The sequence below is a fragment of the Hyperolius riggenbachi genome, chromosome 2, assembly GCF_040937935.1.
Source record: "Hyperolius riggenbachi isolate aHypRig1 chromosome 2, aHypRig1.pri, whole genome shotgun sequence".
NCBI lineage: Eukaryota > Metazoa > Chordata > Amphibia > Anura > Hyperoliidae > Hyperolius > Hyperolius riggenbachi.
In genome coordinates this window covers 490,065,541-490,088,312 of record NC_090647.1, presented here as the reverse complement: position 1 = coordinate 490,088,312, position 22,772 = coordinate 490,065,541, and the positions used below count along the sequence as shown (strand labels likewise).

The 22,772-nt window shown below is 44.9% G+C and overlaps 1 protein-coding gene across 1 annotated transcript in view; it reads right to left on the bottom strand.

The window, feature by feature from the left end:
* The window catches only part of UMODL1 (uromodulin like 1), a 59,579-nt gene that overhangs the window by 22,936 nt on the left and 13,871 nt on the right, over positions 1-22,772 (bottom strand). Inside the window, exons 7-11 of the mRNA XM_068266366.1 lie at positions 15,560-15,637; positions 12,001-12,113; positions 9,430-9,631; positions 6,405-6,545; positions 5,419-5,937 (exon numbers count right to left, since the gene is read on the bottom strand). Of these exons, the coding sequence (XP_068122467.1) occupies positions 5,419-5,937; positions 6,405-6,545; positions 9,430-9,631; positions 12,001-12,113; positions 15,560-15,637 (1,053 nt within the window). The remainder of the gene's footprint in view (positions 1-5,418; positions 5,938-6,404; positions 6,546-9,429; positions 9,632-12,000; positions 12,114-15,559; positions 15,638-22,772) is intronic.

Below are 22,772 nucleotides of genomic sequence, written 5' to 3'. Positions count from 1 at the left end.
ACCCTGCATTTTTAAAATATTGTATTTAAAGGGAACCTAAAGTAAATAAAAAAAACAGTTTAACTTACCTGGGGCTTCTACCAGCCCCCTACACCCATAGTGCACCTTTCTCTGGATGCGTGGCCCTGGTCCGCGCACCTCCTAATGGCGCTTCCTTTGATAAGATAAGAGAGCTATGTGCATGTGCAGTACAGGAAAATCTCTAATGCGCAGAACACTGCTGGCAAAGGGAGCGCGATCAAGCACAGTGAACATCGCTGAGTCTACAGAGGGGCGTTGTGGGGGACTGGAGTATCACTCAATGAGGGCGCAGGGACAGGGCGACTGCAGGGGGCTGGTAGAAGCCCCAGGTAAGCTAAACTGTATTTGTTTTGTTTTTTAAAAAAGGGCATCTGAAGAGAAAATAAACTTATGACATAATGATTTGTATGTGTAGTCCAGCTAAGAAATAAAACATTAGCAGCACAGTCTCATATTGTTTCCAGTACAAGAAGAGTTAAGAAACTTCAGTTCTCTATGCAAAAGAGCTTCTCTGAGCTCTCCGACTTGCAAAGTGGCAGAGAGCTCTGTCTTCTGAAGCATTTATCTCAACTGTATCTTGTTTGTTTAAGTTTTACTACAGAGGTAGTAGTGTCACTTTAACTTGCTTTATGTTCAGTTTAAGCAGTAACTGTGGATGTACTTCATGTGAGAAAGGACAACATGGAAAGAAAAAATCCTGGTTTCATAAGATGTGTGTATACTGTAACATTTTTTGATGATTAATTCATCTGTCTGCCTTGGGCAGTATATCTATTATAGCATAACTCCCATGAATTTTTCTGTCAGTGTATATATTTTATTGATCCTGAAATACTGATTGCACTGACACCTTGTACCCGCAACAAAATGTTTTTTACTTGTTTTTATCTGTCTAGGATACATTCCAAAATTAATGCTATTTCATTGAATATACCCTGCAGTCTGCGTACATCAAATAAAGGCGCCTACAAATTTGGGTGCCCAGTAATGCCAGTTTCAAAATATCGGTATTAAATACAAATATTTTACTATACAAGTGTAAAATACCAGTACTTAATACCAATATTTTACTATGGCCAAACTTAACCCTGCTATCACACAGAACCCTCCCACCCGACGTCTAACCTTAACCCCTCACACACTACCTGCCTAATGCCTCCCTAATGCCTAAAACTAACAGCCACCCCGCACAAACTACCTACCTGATGCCTAACCCTTAACTCCCCCCACACACACAAACTACCTACCTAATGCCTAAACATACAGCCTATCACGCTGATACATGAAGAGGGCTAGCATAACAAGTGCAAATCACAGTACTAGTAAGATTAGAGTAGTCAGAGACAGGCAGAGGTCATTCACGTGAGCAGATGTCTGAGGTACAGAAGGGCTAGGCAAAATTTTTGTCAAATATCAGGCCAAGTCATACACATAAGTCAGATGTCAGTCGTACTGGAAGGATCAAACAGAAGCAAAGTCAGGGGCAGGCCGAGTCGTACACAGTAATCAGATGGCATACAATACTGACTGACTAGAGTACATATATATCGCACTGATGCGCAATATATGAAATGTAGCTCTCAAACTCTCACTAGCTAGGGCCAAGAACCAGCGAACTGATTAGTATCAAGGCCAGTTAGCAAATGACTCACTTGACCTAAAATACCTGAGAGGCAGAGCAAGATCCTGCCCCCAGGATGACAGCCCCTCCTGTCAGACACGCCTCCTTAGAATATAAAGGCTGCTCTGCCCCGCGCGCGTCCGACTGGAGGAACTGCGCATGCGTGCCTGCTGATTCACCGCTGGAGGGACGCCATCGTAAGACAGCAGAGCCGGAGTCCATTCACTGGAGACGCCGTGGGACCCGCCGCTGGAAGGTAAGATCGTTACACCCCCTGCACACACTACTTCCCTAATGCCTCCCTAATGCCTAAACCTACCACCCTCCAAACACGCACTACCTCCCAAATGCCTAAACCTAACCGCTACCTAGGCCTGAATGATTTTCGGAAAAAATTGAACTAAGCGATTTCGGTCCAAAATTGCAATTTTGATTCGATTCACGATTTCCTTCAAATCAAGCTTCCCCGTCTCTCTTTGTGCCTCCTCTAGGTCTCCGTTGACCCTTTTGTGTCTCTGTGCCGGCTCTGTTTCTCTGTGTCCCCTCTGTGCCCGCTCTGTCTCTGTGCCCACTCTGTGTCTCTCTGTGCCTCCTCTGTCTCCCAAGCTGCATCAGTACTGGACATAGCTTCCTGCACGAGTCCAGCGATGCCCATCTATCCACTTCGCCTTCTGCAGGCTCTAATGCACAGAATACTTCCTGTATGTCACATGATAGAGTTTTTCCAAGCACAAGAGCTGGCAGACGGCGATGGAGGATGGACAGCGTTGGACTCGTGTGGAAGGTATGTCCAACTCTGTGGGCCACACGCGCCAGGACTTTGGGGAAGTTTGAAGCTGCTTCTTCAAACTTCCCCCACGTGGAAATGATGTGATCGTGATAATCGCCGCTTTGACGATTTTTGTGATCTTGGTGATCGCGATTTTGGTTTAAATAGGTGGCTGGATAGTGTAATGGTTAAGGGCTCCGCCTCTGACACAGGAGACCTGGGTTCGAATCTCGGCTCTGCATGTTCAGTAAGCCAGCACCTATTCAGTAAGGAGTTCTTTGGGCGAGACTCTCTAACACTGCTACTGCCTACTGAGTGCGCTCTAGTGGCTGCCTCGCAAGCGCTTTGAGTCCGACAGGAGAAAGGCGCAATACAAAAAAAAAAAAGAATTATTATTAAATTCGATTTATCTTTCAGGCCTACCGCTACCCCACACAAACTACGTACCTGTCACCTAAGCCTTAAACCCCACCCCCCACACAAACAATCTACCTGATGCCTAACCCTGAAACGCCCCCACACACATACAACCTACCTACCTAATGCCTAACCCACCATAAGCTACCCGAGTGCCGGCTTGTAGTAACCAAGGTGCAATGTGATGATCAGAGGATGATCAGGAGAGAGAGAAAGAGAGAGAGGGAGAGAGAGATATATTTTTTTTTAATCTAGCTTTATTGGTAACATACGATCATGTGACTATGACATATCATGTGACTATGACTCATCAGTGGTCTTGTAGTTCATACCCAGTGAGTGTTGACCATGCCTGCTCAAAGATGATAAGCAATGCAGACAAACAATATACTGTACAACAAGACAGAGATAAGCAAATCATTCCAACAGGAATCATTACACACTGCAACTAGTTTGCTATTAATATAGGCATAGAATAAAAGCTTAAACTGCACTTGTTAGAAGTTACATGCCGGCATTATAAATAATTACAAATAATTTACTTAAAGCTAATGGGAATCGTCTTAAAGAGACTCCGTAACAAAAATTGCATCCTGTTTTTTTATCATCCTACAAGTTCCAAAAGCTATTCTAATGTGTTCTGGCTTACTGCAGCACTTTGTACTATCACAGTCTCTGTAATAAATCAACTTATCTCTCTCTTGTCAGACTTGTCAGCCTGTGTCTGGAAGGCTGCCAAGTTCTTCAGTGTTGTGGTTCTGCTATGAACTTCCCCTTCCAGGCCCCTCTATGCACACTGCCTGTGTGTTATTTAGATTAGAGCAGCTTCTCTCTTATCTTTTACAAGCTGGATAAATCGTCCTCTGAGCTGGCTGGGCTTTCACATACTGAAGAATTACAGACAAGGGCAAAGCTGTTTGCAGGAAGAAAAGAGCAGCCTGAAACTTCAGTGCATGAGAGATGCAGGGGGAAAGAAACACACAAATGATCTCTTGAGATTCAAAAGGAAGGCTGTATACAGCCTGCTTGTGTATGGATGTATTTTCTATGTGTGGACATACTGTACATCAACCTACTTCCTGTTTTGGTGGCCATTTTGTTTGTTTACAAACAAACTTTTAAAAACTGTTTTTAACCACTTTTAATGCGGCGGGGAGCGGCAAAATTGTGACAGAGGGTAATAGGAGATGTCCCCTAACGCACTGGTATGTTTACTTTTGTGTGATTTTAACAATACAGATTCTCTTTAAAAAAAAGAAACCAGATACTTACCTAAGGAGAGGGAAGTTCTGGGTCCTAAAGAGCCTTCCCTCTCCTTTCCCGGCGCCCTCGGTGCATCGCAGGATCCCCCATTTGAATCCCCTGCCGCGGGAGACTTTGGAAGCCTTTGGGAGCCAAGTCCTCCCAAAGACAGGCAGCTCTATACTGGAGCAGCCCGTCAGTCTTCGGGAGCACTCTGGCTCCTGAAGACTTTCTCCTGAAGACTTTCAGAAGTCACCTTTGCCAGCCGAGCGAGCAGTATTTGACCGAATTAGTAAAATACTGCTCCAGGGGTCAGCGCAGCACCGAGGGCATCAGCAGAGGAGAGGGAAGGCTCATTAGGACCCAGAGCCTTCCTTCTCCTTAGGTAATTATCTGGATTTTTTTTTTTACAACACGGTTCCCAATTACTTTAAAGAGAGACTGTAACCAATAATTGAACTTCATCCCAATCAGTAGCTGTTACCCCTTTTCCCATGAGAAACCTTTACCTTTTCTCGAATACGGTATTGCTGATATTGTGGTGAAACCCCTCCCACAGTGTGATGTCTGAACCTAGGTCCTGACAGTTGCAATGTGGGAAATGAAAGCTTTTTTTCAACTGCCAAGCAAGCAATATATCTCTCTGTGAATATGTATATCTATAAAAAAAAATGTCTGCCAGTAGTAAAGATGATGACTTGTAGGCTGATTGTGGATCAAACAATATGAATAAATGACATGGCGAATATCAATCATTTCTTGATTTCTATTCTATTTTTGAACTTCTCACTTTGCAATGTATTGAATCCCCCCCCCCCCCCCCCCAAAAAAAAAAAAAAATAATGGAGGTACTTGTAAACACCAGTCAAAGGTAGTATGGTAAGCTTAAGCTGGAATATAACTACAAATCATGGACTCCCCTAACATTCACTCACCCTTCTCTCTCTCTCTCCCCCCCCCCCCCCCCCCATGACCTTTACAGCTTGAGGCCGATCTGTTGTGAGTCAAATAACAAAAGTAGCCACAAAGATCCCCTCCCACCCATAACACTGCACCCATGACTCCCATCCCCATAAGAAGTGTGGCCACAAGGCCTGCTCTGGAGTGTGGTGGAAGCACCATTGTGTTGGAGGGAGGAAGTATAGTTGAGGTCCTCAGAGCCCTGATGCCCCCACATCTGCAGGGGTTGCATTCTCAATAACCAAGCCACTAGAACAAAGACAGCAGTAAACACCCAAAAGAGTTCCTTTCTGAAAGGAAAGTTGGGAAGGAAGGAGTAACGAATAGAGGAGGGAGGAAACAAAAGAAGAAAGAAGGAATCTTTACTCAAGCCGTATAAAGTACTTACCGACACCAGGATTTGCAGTCACAAAAGAGAAGGAACATGCCGATGGAACTGTGTGCTTTGTGGTGGTGGAGGTCATTTTCGTGGTTCCTCCATCACTGGTGGGTGTCTGTGGTGTGATTTGGCCAGTAGATGGCTGTATGGTGACATTTTCCAGTTGTTTTTCTGTAACGCTGGAGACTGTAGAGACTCTTGTAGTCGTAGTTGTATGTAGTGCTGTGTTGATGGCATTTTGCACCGTGCTCCTTGTTTCATCATTGGCTGGCTCACCTGTTGTTGGCGTACTGAGTACAGGTGTGCCAGTTTTAGGACTATCCGATGCATAAGAGGCAGAGGTCACTGAATATGTGGGAGGAAAAGGCTCATGCGGCTCTGCAGTGGTCTGGGTGGATGGTGTGCTGATATTGGTCACATGTCCAGGGGTTGAGGAGGTTGGAGTGGAGATATCGGTTGTGGTCATGGTGTGTTTTTCACTTGTGGACTGGGTGTTCACTGTGGTGGTTTGGCTACCTATAACCATAGCTGTGAAAAAACATGGGAGTTATGCACTGAATGCTAACCAAGAGATGAAGAAATCTATGACAGAATATTTTTGAAACTCACAAAATGAAAGGGTGTGGTCACAGGAAATCAATGTCACAGTTTTTGGTAGTTTCTGAATCATCCCCCAATTCTTATATCTCAATTTGGAGGTAGCAAACTCAACTTCTGTATCACAAAAACTTTGTCTGCTGAAAGCTGAAGCTTGCTGACAGACGCCAAACTATGTGGCTAAATAGAAAAAAAAAATAGGTAATCAGTAGAGGAATATATTTGCTATATTCCCACAGATTACCAAGTGCAGGAAGAGTTGGGGAGACGTGTCTGGAAGTGTGGTGAAGCTGTGTCTTTATTAGTGCACAAATAAGCCCCCATCTCATCTCAGGTTGCTGGGATGTACTGTATGCAAGCTTTAGATTAACTGACAGAGTAGCAGTAGTAACACTCACCTTCACAGCTCCTTCCTGGTCTGCTGGGATCTTTGTCAATGTATTTCGGGTGACATTCACAGGTGTATGACCTGTCTAGCTTCTTGCAGTATGCGTTGAGGTCACAGTCATTATTGGATGGTACTAGGCATTCATTGAAATCTGCAACCAGGGTAAAACAATGCGGTAAAAAGAAGGGTAGAAGGGGCATAACAGAACTGGACACATCTGACTCTTACTATAATGGAAATGCACCTAGAAACGTCATCAATTGACATAGCTATTCTGGCAACAACAGGTTTTTATGTAGTAGCAGGATGAAAGGAGCCTCAATACTTTCTCCAAAACACTGTAAAGTACCATTTTGATTTTTTTAAACAGAAGGAAACATTTTCGCCCTATTTTGCTGTTATTAAAAAGCCTAACTTCTTACGTTGATCGCATTACCAGAAGTAGGAGAGTACAGGCAGTCAGTTTTCACAGGTGGCTGCTGCAGCTGCCTTAATTGCATCATTCTCACTGTTCAAACTGCAAAGGAGCAGGCACACATGGAATCTGTCAAAGATTGCAGCCTACAGAGCAGACAGTCTGTGGTGCATAAAGTGCCCAGTGCCTAGGACCCTGACCAGGTATTTTACTACTGATTTATTTGGCCTCAGCTGATCAAGGAGATTCTACTCCGAGTGAAGCGGGCTTTGCAACTGACTACTACATAGGTCTATTAAATAATTTGTGCCTGGGATTCGACCTTAATACAGCACAGTCCCCAGTATCTGGCACCAGCGGGGATCGCCTGATGCCGAATACATGTGCTTGCTGGTTGTTGAGCAACCGGACGAAATAGCACAAACCTCCCCCCTGAAATACTGACCAAGCCTCCAGCGATGTCTAGCAGCCATCCTGTACCTCCTCACGGGCTCCGAGGGGTTTTCTGGCTTTCCCCGCCTCGTTTCAGATGACACGCCCGCTTCCGTACATGGATGCCAGAAGCCACTTGGAGCCCACAAGGAGTTACAGGAAGGCTGCTTGACGTTGCTGTTGGCACAATAAGTATTTTACAGCCTTCCAGCACCCCCAAAAGGCCCGCACAAAAAGGTCCCTGTTATCCCTCAGACATGCCGATTAGTTGAGACTTTCAGTTGCCTAAATTCTGAATAACGGGAACTTTGCTGTAGTTGTGTGAAAATAAAGGCTATAAGTCTGCTATAAAACAGAATTCAGAATGCATTTCTATGTAACCTAACTGTGCTTTTCCATACATCATTGTGATCAAAGCAAACCTGTAACTTTGTGTAACAAAAAAGTTACACACTCTATTAGAGATGGCTCGAACCTCAGATTTTGGATTTGCGGACGTAAACTTCTGCAAAAGTCCGCGAACCGGTGAACTTGGCGAACAGCAATACACTTCAATGGGCAGGCGTACTTTAAAAACGACAAACACTGTTTCTGGCCACAAAAGTGATGGAAAAGATGTTTCAAGGAGTCTAACACCTGGAATGGGGCATGGCGGAGTGGGATACATGCCAAAAGTGCCGGGGAAAATTACAGATTTGACACAGAGTAGGGTTATAATCCCTAAAGGGCAGAAATCACATTACATTCCTAAATTGGAGGCATAAAGTGCTTTAAAACATCTTGTATGTGTATACATGGATCAGCAGGTAGTGTAAGTAGTGTACTGCTTCACACTGGCAGACCAAACTCACTGTTTAATGTACCGCAAACAGCTGTTTGTGTAGTGATGGCTGTACTGGTGCGCACATTGGCGAGAGTGCAGGCGATGGAGGTTTTCCAGCCCCTATGGTCGGGCTGAGGTACCTCAATGACAGAACAACAGTGTGCATTTACACAGATGCAGTGGAAAGATATGCACTGCTCTAATACAGTGTGCAGTCAGACAGACACAGTGGCAAGCTATGTACTGCTCTAATACAGTGTGCAGTCACAGTGACACAGTGGAAAGATATGCACTGCTCTAATAAAGTGTGCAGTCACACAGATGCAGTGGAAAGATATGCGCTGCTCTAATACAGTGTGCAGTCACACAGATGCAGTGGAAAGATATGCACTGCTCTAATAAAGTGTGCAGTCACACAGATGCAGTGGAAAGATATGCACTGTGCCACTTGTCTAATACAGTGTGCTGTCAGACAGTGGGACTACAAATACCAAGGAGGCAGCAACTGTCTGTGGGCCATATCTATGCAGTGTCACACAAAGAGAGCTACGCTTTAGTAAGTTAAATCACACAAATAGAGTGGGAAGAAATGCACTGATCTAATACATCTAAGTCAGCAAGCAAGGGCACAGCTGTATCTATGCAGTGTCAGTGCCACACACACACACACACACACACACACACACACACACACACACACACACACACACACACACACACACACAAAATATGAGGAACATTAGCCTTCAAAAGAGCTGTTTTGGGGTGCTTTCAGCAACAAATTTCAGCAAGCAGCAAGCCAACAAGAGCCTAACTAATGCTTTCCCTTTCTCTCCCTTCTCTCACTAAGCAGGCAGCAGAGTGAGAACGTGGTCAACGCTGCTGCCTTTTATAAGGTGTGTGGGGGGGGGGCAGGGGCCCAGGAGGTAGTGCAGTCTGATTGGCTGCCATGTGTCTGCTGACTGATGTAGAGGGTCAAAGTTTTGCCCAATGACATGTATAGGAGGTGGGGCGAATGCGAATAAAGTTAGGTATTCGCCACGGATGCGAATAGCGGAAATTCGCGCAAACTATCTGCCAGGCGAACTGCTCGGGCCATCTCTACACTCCATAGGTTTACCCTGTGACTTGTGAAGGCCTCAGGCCTAATAGTGCTGTTTCCAGAGCTTTAGGGAGTTGTGTTTTCACACACCATAATGTACCTTAATTTCTGTACCATAATATGCTGACTTGACCACCTACCTTCTATTTTAAGACAAAGAAACTTGCACATTGACCTTCATATATTATTGATTCGTTTAATGATCGATTTCTACTTTTTCCATTTTGAAGAGACATGTATTGTCTGCTTGTTTAGGTTATTACCTGTGACTTTAATGTTTTGCGGATTGACTTCAAAGTAAGTGCTGTTGCTGATGTCCAACAAGGCTGCTGCGATGAGACTATTTGGACTATCGGTGTCATTGATGATTATTATAAAATTAGTATCGATGCTTCCAGGACGCAGAGATACAATCTGCACAGTCACCTTCTCTGGTGGGATGCGGCCAGACAAAGACTTTTTCACCTCAAGAGAGAAGGAAGACAGAGGAAAAAAAGCTGAAGGTTGAAGAGCATTATTGGGCAGAGACCTTTACATTGTAGATTGCAGAGGGTGTGTAGAGCGCTGGATGGGCAGGCTGGATGGGTGGTGAGTAGGAGAGCAGTCCTCTGTTTGGCTATATAAGTAAACAGAGGACTGCTCATCCCATCCAGGTCTCTATGGGGTTGATTCACAAAGCTTACTGTATTTTTTGGACTATAAGACTCACTTTTTCTCCCCCAAAAGTGGGGAAAAAAGTCACTGCATCTTATTGTCCAAATGCAGGGAGTTCCTGATTTGTGAACACCTGCCAATACGAACCTCCAACCGCCGCAATGTCGGGAACTCCCTGCACTGTGCAACAGGTTTAGTATATATTTTTTCCCCTGGTTTTTGTCCTCTAAACCTAGGTGCGTCTTATAGTAAGGAGTCTTATATTCTGAAAAATATGGTACTTATTTTTCACCTTAATGACCACCTCCAACCAAAAAAGGTCTGAATGCAATGCATACAGTATATGTAGTCTATGCACTGTGTACATCTACATAAACATATAACGTTTACATTTGGTACATCATATTGGATAGAACAGACTCACATTTATATCTGTAAGTAGCACTTCCTTATTTCTCCTGAAGCTGAATCCTTGCTAAAGCATTGTGCCCTCCTCTTCAGCCTGGTTAACTCCCCTGATCCCCCCCCCCACTCTCTGCCTGCCTGGATCAAATTACTTCTCTTTTCACAGTGTGTAGGAGAGAGAAGAGACTGGAAAACTGCTGCATCTTGTCTTATGTCTGTTTGCTATAATTTTTATTTCAGATGTCTGTCTGTCTGCCTAGATTAGATCACATGGACATGAGGGTTAGAGTTATGACATCAATCCCCCAGCACCCTTTGCACCTACGGTTTGGAAAGAAAAAAAAAAGGCCCAGGCCCAATTTCACACCAGGAGTGGGGATTTCAATACCATATGTGGAATACGGACCCTGGGGGTGAGAAAATCACACTTTATCATGTGTGATTTTATATATCTTGGCAACTGATTAGGTTTGAAGCAAATTGTAATTTATAATTTACGTACTCTTTAAGGCCCGGTTCACACTTGCGGTGGCCCTCCGGAATCGCCGTGCCGGAGCCGCACCGCCTGCAGAACGGACGGAACGGACGCACGGCATAGCAATTAAAGCCTATGCGTCCGTTCACATGGGTCCGTTCTGCAGAACCGGAGCTGGACCGGATCCGGGCCGGATCCGGACTCCGGCCTCTGTTCCAACATGCGCTATTTTTTCATCCGGCCCCTCCGGCAGCCGTATCCGGGGCGGAGCCGGACTGCACCATCCGGCCAATACAAACAAATGGGAACCGGAGGCCGCACAACACACTGGCTGAGAAATCCGGATGTTCTACCCCACTTCCTATGCGGATTTTTGCGGCGATATTGGCTGAGGACACATGGGCAAGCATTTTGGAGTGGAGCAGCACGAGCTGGAGGTGTTGGCAGGATGTTGGCAGCATGTCGGAGGTGGAGGTGAGTGCTAAACAGCAGAGGGCCTGATTCCACAGGTCCCCCTTCTGCTGACCTCCCAGACCCCAACCTTTTTTTTTTTTTTACGTTAACTTTGCCAAACGGATCCGGATCGCATCCTGATTACCACCTGATGCAACCTGACCGGATCCGGATCGGATCCGGATCAGAACCGTACGGTTCCGATCCGGATCCGGTCCGGATCCGGTCAGGTCATCCGGTCCGTTTGGCAAACAACCGCTAATGTGAACCGGGCCTAAGGCCTCTTTTACACTATATGCTGAAAACCTATGTGTTTTAACTTTCCATAGCAGTGTATTGTGAAAAAGCTTTCAGTTAAAATGCGTATAGTGGGATCTGAGCCATAGGAAAACATGGACATTACTTTGATAATACTGGACACACTTGCTCTTGCAGTTGGGGGGTTGGATACGACACCTTGGCTAGGGTGAATAGGGGATGTTAAGGTTCTCACCACATGGTCCTGGTGGCCTCTGAACTCCATTATCAGCTCAGCACAAAGCAGCCAGAAAGGATAAGAGCAGGTGGCAGAAGTACATCAGGAACTAGCCTGGTTTATATTCATATAGCATTGCTCCACTATAGCCTTACTTACTATAGCCTTACTCCTCTCTCTATTAGCCATGAGCTTGGTGTCACCCCCTTTGCTGGTGACACCTGGTGCGGTCTGCACCTACGGCACCCCCCTAGTGACGCCACTGCTGAATAGCTGAATGCATCCACTTAAAATGCTTGTTTGGCAGATAGAAGCTGATGAATTACCGTCATTTACTATAATTCACTCTTCAGCACGTTTTGTACTAAGTACCTCTGAAACAAATTTCTCAAAGAAGTCTTGGTATTCTGCAGAATTGCGGTCCAGCAGTGCTTCCGTGAGATTGTAGTTTTCAATCTTCAGAGTTGCGTTTAGTATCTGAGCTTCTGTGAAGTTTAGGAAGAGAACGGGTAAGTAAAAAATGGACAGTGTGTTTAGCATACACATTTTACGTATTTATAATGGTCAATGGAATTATTTTTAAATTAGAATTGTAAAATATTACTGTACTTTTTCTGAAGCTCCATCTGCTGTACCCCCACCTGCAAATTTTTTGTGAGTTGCTTTGAAGTAAGTATGGCTCTGGCATTACAAGCGCAAAGTCCTCAGACTTTGTGCCTCATAACTACACACTTTAAATTGCCCCCAAAAGAAAATTGCTCGTGATCATCCTGTGATCAAAGGAAGTTCCAGCTTCAGTTTGCAATTCATGCGTCTGCCTCCCTTTCTCATAGAATACAGCACATTGCTTGGCTGGGAGGTCAATAATGTGTCTGTGCAGCAATCATGCCAAAAGTGCTGACTAGTAGGATCTGCAAATATCATTTTAGGGGTCAAAACTCTAAAGTGTGTATTTAGCTTTAGCCCTGTTGATCTCTGTTGTAATACTACAGCACACCATTGACACCATTACTTTCCTTGAAAAAAGCTTGCAACTTAACCAGCAGATTTATGTAAACAAATAACCGATTCTAAGAGATGAAATATCTTTGTACAGGCAGAGTGCTCCTGGCCAAGTACTCATGGCCCCGAGCGACGTGTGCATGCGCATGTGCAGGAGCCGCCGACCAGGCTGTGACAGCAGCCACTACAGAGAGGACTGCAGAAGAGCGGCTGCCAGTGGAGCTGTGATAAGGGACACAGTGTTCAAGGGGCTGGAGAAAGCCCCAGGTAAGTAGATCAGGATTTTTTATTTCTCTCATGTATCCTTCAAGGTGATCCCGAGCCGAAACTCAGGTACACAAAATCAGATACTTATCTTAAGAGAGGGAAGCCTCAGGGTCCTAATGAGGCTTCCCTCGCCACCCCATTGTCCCCCGATGCTGAGCGCGGCCCACTGGAAGATTAGCGACAATGCATTGTCACTAATCACATTGCAATGACCGACTGAGCCCACCCGCGCATGTGCAGTAGCTTCAAGTTACTGTGCATGCGCAGGTGGGCTCACGTGGCTATTGAGCGCACTTAAACCAGGAAGAGGAGCTGCACGCCCGGAGCCATGCGTATCTTTCTTCGCGTGCAGCCAAGCAATAGCGTCCTGCTCTAAGCGCAGGGCGCTATTGCAGGTGGGAACGCATAGAAAGATACGCGTGGCTCGGAGCGTGCAGGCGCAGTTGCCGTCGACTTACAAGTCGACGGTAACAAAACTAACTGGCGGCAGAAGAACAGAGGATCGTGAAGGAACGGCGCGGGACAGGACAGCTGCAAAGGGGTTTGTTTTTTTAAGTTCTTCAGTTCCGTTTGAAGCATTTTCAGAAACGGAGAGCTGCAATACAAAAGACTGCTTTTTAGGGGCCGTTTCCCAATTAGAGTTCAGGACTCGTCGGCTAAACGTTTCCATTCAAGTGAATGGGAGCTTTTAGCATTGCACGGTTACCGCCGATTACCGTTGAATGAGCAAACGCGGCGTTCCGATCCCGGTGATCCTACATGCGGTTTCTAGGGTCGATTCATCCCTGTGTCTTCATGTGCTCTTGCGGGGATGAAAACCGCCGATCGCGACGGGATGCCGATGATCGCAGCAGAAAGCCCTGCGCCGCCCCCGAACGTGATGACGCAGAACGGAAGGCTGGAGGACGCAGCCAAGCATCTGTGTGAACCGGCCCTAATAGTGAATATTGTGTTCCACCCTCTATATGTCCCAATACGCTGAACCATGGTCCTGCTATTATTGAATACTGAACCATCATTCTGATCCTTGCACAAGAAGCAAGTCAAGCAGAGACATTTCAGCAATAGAAAAAGATTAGAAAGTATTACATTGACCTCTAGTGGCAAAAAACAATACTCACACGCTGAAATAAAAAAAGCCTGCTGCAAGGAGTAATTCCAGCAATAATTAAAGGACTTACAAGGCCAAAAGGGCTAAAAAAGCCAAGTCCCTGCAAGATGTTTAAATGCACGGAGGACGCCATCCGCGCCCTCTGTGCAGTTCTGCCGGGTCCCCTCCCTGAAATCGCCACCCGTGCCGATCGCGACCCCACAGGACGGGTCGGGCTCTCATGGAGCTGGCCGCGGCTGCCATTTTGGCTTCGTAAGTCCTTTAAGGTTACATTATTGGCAACCTCACCCAGGGCTGTATGTATCCTTTAAACATAAAAACAAAAAAACACACACACACACACGAGAATATAAAACAATCTGCCGATCCTGTCTAATTTCATTGCACACCCCCTTTCTGCACTCCTCAAGCTCAGTGTGTAAATGCAAGCTGCACTCTCACCTCTCCGCCAGAGTCCAAAGCTGTGCTTCCGCCTTTAACCTCACTGCTTGGCTTAGTGCTAACTAAAGGTGACAGTGGTGGTGCATCGCAGCCAGTTCCATAACATTGTCATTATAAATGAACCACATTGGGTAGTGGATTAAGGAGTCTGGTTGCTATCAACAACATATACTTTGTTGTGTCAGGATGATTTGTTCCACTTTTACCAACTTGTCTCCTCTGCCTGTGGAGAAAATCTCTCAGTAGGGTTATTTAGGTTGCTTAATCAGGTACAGAGGGTGATGGATAGACTTATATTTGAGTATTAAAATTCCAGCTTAAGGGGGTGAAATATTGGGTTTGATTTATACAAAAAGGTCAACTTATATTCAATGAAATACTGTACGTTCTACCAGGGGCCTGGCTAGAAACCATGTGGCCCCTTAGGAAAATTTTGGTTGGCTCCCCCCACAACAAAATTATAAGGCACCTTTGCACTCCTCCCCTTTTTCACACACAGCCGTTTTAGCCAGAGGTACCCCCAGAATTATGTAACCGCCCCAGTATTGGTAACCAGAGGTACCCCCAGATTCAGGTAGCCCCAGTATAGATAGAGAGACCACCAGTTATAAATAGCTCCCTATTATAGGTAGCCAGAGGGGACCCCAATATTAGGGAGCCCTGTATAAATAACTACTCTTTTTTACTCTGCTAGCATTACTCTGCACCTCAGGGGGCCACTGGGTCCTGGCTTCAGGCCCCATAGCAGCCACTATGGCTGTTATGGTGATACCTACACCAGTGCATTCTACTATATGTCACTACGGTGCAAACCTTACTTCCAAACTTTCACCACCATGCAGACAGTTTTAAAATAATCCAGTCTAGGTGAGCTGTGTCTGTTGTGATACACACACACACACACACACAGATATACACACACTCACACACAGAAACACACACACAGACACACACACAGTCATACACACACTGACACACACACACACACACACACACACACACACACAGACATACACACACTGACACACACACACACGCTCACACACAGACACACACACAGACACACACACATAGACACACACACATAGACACACACACAATGTAACTGACCGGTTTTCACTCTCTCTTGCCACGACTGCGTCAGTTCCATACGGTCATGAAATGTGACCAGCGCGGTGTACACTTTCCCAGCATCCAGTCCACTTATATTCACAGATGTCTCAGTTGTGGTGTCATTCCAGTGAAACCCATCTGATGAGGAGACCCAAATCTGGTAGGTGTGGCCATTGGAACAATCAGAGCTCCAGGCAATGTGGAATCCGCTGCTAGTAATATGAGTAATGCTGTGATTGATGAATGTGGTGCAATCTGCAATCAGACAGAAAGAACTCACTAGATTTGGTGAAGATGTTGCCAGGTACACACAGTTTCAGCATAAAGAATCATCAGCTAAATCAGAACTACAGCTGAACCATTGTCCACTATGCACTCTGCATGTAGTAATATTGTGTCAGCATCGAGATACAATCCACCTTTAAAGCGGGATTGTCACCATAAAAATCAAATTTCAACAGCAACTGGTCTGAGTGTATAAAGGGCCCGTTTCCACTACAGTGAATCTGCATGCGTTTTTCGCAAAACCCATTATAGTAAATGGGCCTGTTTCCACTTGTCCGGAATTCTGTGCAGTTTGTTGTGCAGAAAAAATCTGCACAGCAGACCCATCAGAATTTGCTCGCCGCACACACGCACGCGATTCATTGGTAATGTAATTAATAGGAAAATAGCAAGCATTTTAGTCGTGCAGTTTTCCATGCGTTTTTGTTCGCGTTTACGTTTAAAAACACATGTCAATGCATACCGGCATTGACATGGTTAAATTCGCATAGCGCAAACCGCGAGCAATTCTGTGGGAAAATCTGCATACAAACACGACCGAATCCACAACCGTACGCGGATTCGTTCACACGTTTTCCGTGGCGGAATCGTGCCGCAGTAGTGGAAACGGGCCCTAAGTGATAAAGATGCTAATCCTGCATTCAGAACTTTCAAAACTTTTTCTGCTGTTATGGTTAGGAGTTATTACATACCTTAGGACTAGGAGCACTGGCCCTTTAATTGCCATTGTCATCGGCTGGCAAAACAGTTGCATGCGGGGGGCTCTTTTTATGTATAATATATTCCTCCTCTTCCCTTTATTTCCCCTCCTTCTAATGACATAAGACAGTGCACTTCCTAGTATAGACCTCAGTGGGAGTGTCTGAAGACTCTGGGAGGAGGGCGGGTAATGAATACACAATTAGCAAGAGGAGAAAAAAGGGTGAGGGAGGAAATGATGTCAGGATTAGCTTCATTCAAAGGTAGCCAAGATGGAAACTGTCTAGAATAGGATTCTCTGCTTTTCCTTTATAAAATTCACAGAAATCATAACGTGGACAGTGCAATACATCTGTTATGTAAGTACAGTAGAACTAGTATTTATCTACTTATATATGTGTTTCATTAATTTCTAGGTTAGCATGGGTGTCACTTGTTCTTTAAAGGACAACTAAAGTGAAAAGGAGGCTGTCACATTTATTTCCTTTTAAACAATGCCAGTTGCCTGGCAGCCCTGCTGATCTATTTGGCTGCAGTAGTGTCTGAATAATACCAAAAGCAAGCATGTAGCTAATCTTGTCAGACCTGACAATATTGTCATAAATACCTGATCCGCTGCATGTTTGTTCAGGGTCTGTGGCTAAAAGTATTAGAGGCAGAGAATTATAATTATTATTATTTATTGGATTTATATAGCGCCAACATATTATGCAGCGCTGTAAGTAGGATCAGGAGGATAGCCAGGCAACTAGCATTGCTTAAAGGACACATCCAAGCAAAATAAAAATAAAAAATACACTTACCTGGGGCTTCCTACAGCCCCTGCCTGCCGTTCTGTGCCCACGCCGCAGCTTTGTTCCACGCTGGTGGTCCTGGGTCCCCTCCGGCGCAGGATTCCTACTGCGCCTGCGTGAGCGGCTCTCATAGTCACGCTGACGTCATTTGGACTGTACAGCGCAGGCGCAAAACTACTGCCCCTGCGCTGTAAAGTCCAGATGATGTCAGCGCGACCAGTGAACCGCACGCTGGAGCGCAGAGGGAGCCGACGCAGAAGTCGACCTGGCGAGGTCGGCTTCGCCATCGGAGGGGATCGGGAGCCACCAGAGCTGCGGCGAGGGCAGAGGAGAGATGCCAAGGGCTGGAAGAAGTCCCAGGTAAGTGGATTTTTTATTTTCCTTGGACCACTCCTTTAAAAGGAAATAAACATGGCAGCCGCCATATCCCTCTCACTTCAGCTATCCTTTAAAAATGAATGGTTGACTTTTGCCAACAGAACAGAGCCTGATTTAGGGTCCATAAACACCTCACACTTTGTTGTCTGAAATGGTCATTCACGATAGTTTTGGGTGATTATTACCCAGTGTGCTTACAGGTGACCCCAATCATCTGCATACTGGTCATTAACAACTTGTCAAATTTTCCTGACCATTATTGTTATTGCCCATTGCAGTGCACTGTATTGGCTCAATGACAAACAGGTAGCTGTCCGAAACAGCTCATGGCCAGTGTCTGCTGCCATTAGGAGACACGTGCACATGCACTTTATGATGGTGTAACTCATCTCCCATGTTAAGGTTGCTACTGTTTTTTTTTACTACTTGTTCTGTTGTTGCTGGATGTTATGAGGACGGACTGTTTGTTGATGTCCTAAGGACCTGAGGTTGCAAATTCGTTCCAGCCAGAGCCGGATCATCCACAAGGTAATTCTAGACAGTTGCCTAGGGCCAGGAGAGAATCTAGAGGCCTGGTGGATATTTGCCCCCACCAAATCTTATAAAAAAAGTCAGGTGACCATCGGCGCTGGGCAAAAACTGCTATCTTGCCTAGAGCCTCATTTCCTATTCCTAGTTCCAGCATATACTGTGTTTGTCATTGCATAAAGATTTTACTGTATTTTGAGTTCACGTTGGTGCATTGCAATTCAACATAACAACCGCTTTATAGCGCAACTTGTCGCACTGCAATGTACCACCTATGCGGCATTAACAGTGCAAGGGGGCATTGTAGTATAACAGCATGCGGCATGGTAAGACACTGCATGCAGTGCGTTATCGTTAACAGTGAAGCATACTTTCCATTGGCTTCACTTTCGCATTCTGTTGCGTTCCCGCTGTCACAGGGAACACAATACAACTCCCGCCTTAAACCTAGCCTAAAACTGCAAGTTTAATCAAAAACTATTTGCAATGAGTGTTGTTCATATCTACAGTATATGTGTAGAGACTGGACTATCTGCATGTGCTCTGGCAGACTAAGGGTTTTGCACCACATTCTACTTATCGGAGTATGTCTAAAAAAACGTGGTTTGCATTTGCAAAAGTGCATTTTCACATGATCACATATTCATACTTCCCAAATTTTTGACATAATAAAGAGGGACACATAAGCCACGCCCTTACCACACCCCTAACCACGCCCACAGCACATGCCAGCACAGGTCCTGCATATTATAAAGATTTAATAAGAAAAATATGTTATGTTATGAATCAAACCACATTGGTCCTTTCTATCCTGGTTCATTTTCCTTTATATTAACATTTGAAAATGAGTAACTGTATCACTTTAAAAGGATGGGAATACAGTTTAGAGTCAAGTTAAAACACTTTTCAGTTGAAAAATACATATATTTACATAGATCTGTACTTCAGTCTTGAAAGAGGGACAAATGAGGAAAGAGGGACAGAGGGACAGGGTTCCCAAAGAGGGACTGTCCCTCCAAAAGAGAGACAGTTGGAAGCTATGCTTATTTTCGACAAATTCTCATCTGTGTGGAAATGTGTTTTTTTCTGCCTATAGATTTCAGCATTTGACAAAAACAGGTTTTCTTTTAAACTAGACTTTAGAGCATTTGGCAAACCGATTTTCTTACACGTATTTTGTGCAAAAATGATCTCTTCTAATTTATATATCAATTATTTTACTGTCCTGCTGCTAATACATCTAAGTAGTTGTGAGATATTCGACTAGGTGCTTTTTTAACATTACACAGCTTGTTCTGCTTTTTGACTTTTAACTTTATTGAAACACATAGCTCCCAATTGTCCCTTTTTCAGAAGGACAGTCTCTCTTTGGGAACCAAATCCCTATGCTGCTCTCTCTTCCTAATGTGTCCCTCTTTCAGGACTGATGTGCGGATCTATGCGAATATTTTAATGTTTCTAAACTTTACACCTATCCTTTAAATTAATGCATTTCTTATTTCCAAATGTTAATATTCAAGAAACCTAATGATTTAATTTTGTGGAAAGTTGGAAGGTATGGAAACGTGTTATTAACATTAAATTTAAGATGACCAAAAAATAAATATCTTAAAGGGAATTTGAAGTGAAAATAAACTTATGATATAATGATTTGTAGGTGTAGTAAAGCTAAGAAATAAAACATTAGTAGCAGACATTTGAGTCTCATATTGTTTCCAGTAAAGGAATAGTTAAGAAACCACAGTTATCTATGCAAAAGAGCTTCATTGAGCTCTGTGACTTTCAAAGTCTCAGAGAGCTCTGTCTTCTGAAGCTTATTGCCTCAACTGTCTGTCACTGTTAATTAAAAAGTTAATTTGCCTGCTATGTGAAATCATTTAGAATGCTGAGTGTAATGTTTAAACTGCAAATATTATAGAATGATGTTGTAAGGGATCGCTCCTCTCGGCAGCAGTATGGTCTAAAGCGGCGACAGAGGTAGTGTCAGCTGACAGGATAGTCAGCTGACACTTAGGCAGGGGTTTTATTTAAATAATATAAAATAATGGTTGCTGACCCTGCCTGGGATTGAACCCTGGTCGGAGGCAATGCCCTTGACCAGTATGCTATGGCTGACACACAGTCAGGACGTTTTGCTGGTCAGCTGACTGGTTAGGCAGCTGACATGTATTGCTACCCGTGTCAGCTGATCTCTCTCAGCTGACACATAAACATGATTATTGTCTGTGTGTGATTGGCTGCTGTGTGCATGTGGCCGGCCACTGATTGGTTGCATGAAGTATTTAAACCTGCTGAGTGCTTTCTGTCATTGCCCGTGATAGCTTTGGCTGTGTGCGTCTGCTGGGTGTGATATTGCTGTTATTGGATTACCTGTGTACCGACCTTGCCTGGAAACCGACCTCTTTCTGATCGCTGCTTGTACTGACCTTGCCTGGAATTTGACTACCCTGTGCCTGCCGCCTTTACTGACCCCGGATTGCCTGACCTTGATTTTGCCTGTACCTTGTGTATCTCTATACTTCTGATTATACGTGTATGACCTCGGATTGTTACTGAACTTTGCTTCTCCTGTTAGGTTCTGGTGAGTTACATAGTTCACGCTATGATCAGCTCCTATACCTTGCACCTACAAGGCCTGGGTGTAACCGAAGTCGGGCAGGTGTTGTTTCCTTACCTCCCGTTCAAGCGGGGATGCGCCACATAGGGTGAAGAAGGTGGTGTTAGATTGGGGCATAGAAACTGAACTGTGAACTGATAACTTGCCAAGCCTGACAGATGCAATGCTATAAAAAAAAAAGCTATGTAACCGAAAATAAAAATATGAGACTAATTTCTTTGCTACTAATGTTCTATTAATTATCCGTACTACGCAACCAGTTGATTATATAATTTTTTCACTTCAGTGTCACTTTAAAGGACGCCTAAACGAAGAGGGATATGGAGGCTGCCATAATTACTTCTATTTAAATCATTCTAAGGGGGCGTGGCCAAAAAAGAGGGATGTGGCCAAAAAGAGGGTTGTGGCCAAAAAGAGGGCGTGGCCAAAAGTGGGTGTGTGGTAAAGTGCTGGAGTACATTCCAGTGCTATATAAATACATAATTATATGGTAGGACATAGGCTCAATCAGAGGCAGCCAGGCCCAGGCAGGCAATGACGCAGCAAAAATTAACAAGACCCCCGTCCCCCCGAACCACCTCCGCCCGATGCCCGCGCTGAACTGGCTGGGGGACTCACACAATGGGACTGAATCTCCTCTCCAGACTCCAGTCCTCCTCTCTCTCTCTCCTCCTCCAGGCTCTGACGCGCTCTCTAGTCTCGCTCATCTCCGTGCTGGCTCCCTCTCTCCTCAAGGCTCCGCCCTCACCATGCCAACACCACGCGGCATGCGCAGTTTTATGCTGCCTGGCCAAGTGTTGTCACATCAGCGTGCGCTGCGCACGGAACGTCTGATGTTAGTTGGTCTGTGACGCCGCGGTCGCACACAGCAAGGGAACCTGAGCACAGCATGAGTGCCAGACGGGGCTGGGCTAGTGAGCTGCAGGGGCTGGGCAAACAATGAAAGCAGCAATGTGGCTCCACCATATTGCTGCTACGAATTTTTTTTTTTTTAAATCAGCACCTGTTTTTTTAGGGGGGCTAATAGGGTGCTTGAACAAATTTAGGGGGTGCTTCAGCACCCCAAAGCACCCCCTGGGGCCGCCCCTGCATACAGGTTTAAAATTATTTGCAAATGATTGCCTTCTGGTTTTATTTTTATTTATAATAAGGTAAGTTATTTAAAGACAACTATTTTCCTGCCCTACAAGTACAATAGTGAAACTCACACAGATATCCTATTGATTATTATTGAATGAAAAAATAACATTTCTATTCATATGCATTGTAGAGAGATTCTTACTGCAAGCAGGAGAAGTTGTGTCAGGAACTGAGAAAACTTTGTGTGCAGAGGGGTGAGGCTGACTTGGCTCCGGGCTTTGACCTAGATATATAAAAATACAATGTGTAAGCAAAGCTAGATCCTGAAGCACATTTATGGTTAAACCAGTACATCAAAATTTCAGTCCTCTTTTGGTCAGATGGGTTATGCTACTAGTGAGGGAGAGTGTGGTACATGTTAAAAACCCATCATGCTTGTTCCTGACAATTGTCTTTAACCAGTTCACCTCCAAGGGTTTTTCCTCTTTAAAAAAACCCTGTCAGCGATCTTTCCATTCATTCACCTATAACTTTATTACTACTTATCACAACTAAGCAATCTATATCTGTCAGGAACCGGCCCTGCAGCACGCCTGCAGATACGTTCCCGACTGCGGGTTTTACCAGATCAAGAGGGGAAGCAGCCTTATTCAAGCTACCACAAGGCTGTCGCCCCTCGAAACAATTCTCACTGCCACCACTAGCTGCTGCTAGACACTTCAATAATTCCCACTCTGCTGACGAGTGGTCTGCACTCCAGCGTTTTTGTATTTGGGTCAGCTTCGCGCTTAGGCCAAATACGGGAACGCCACACACACAATACAATCGT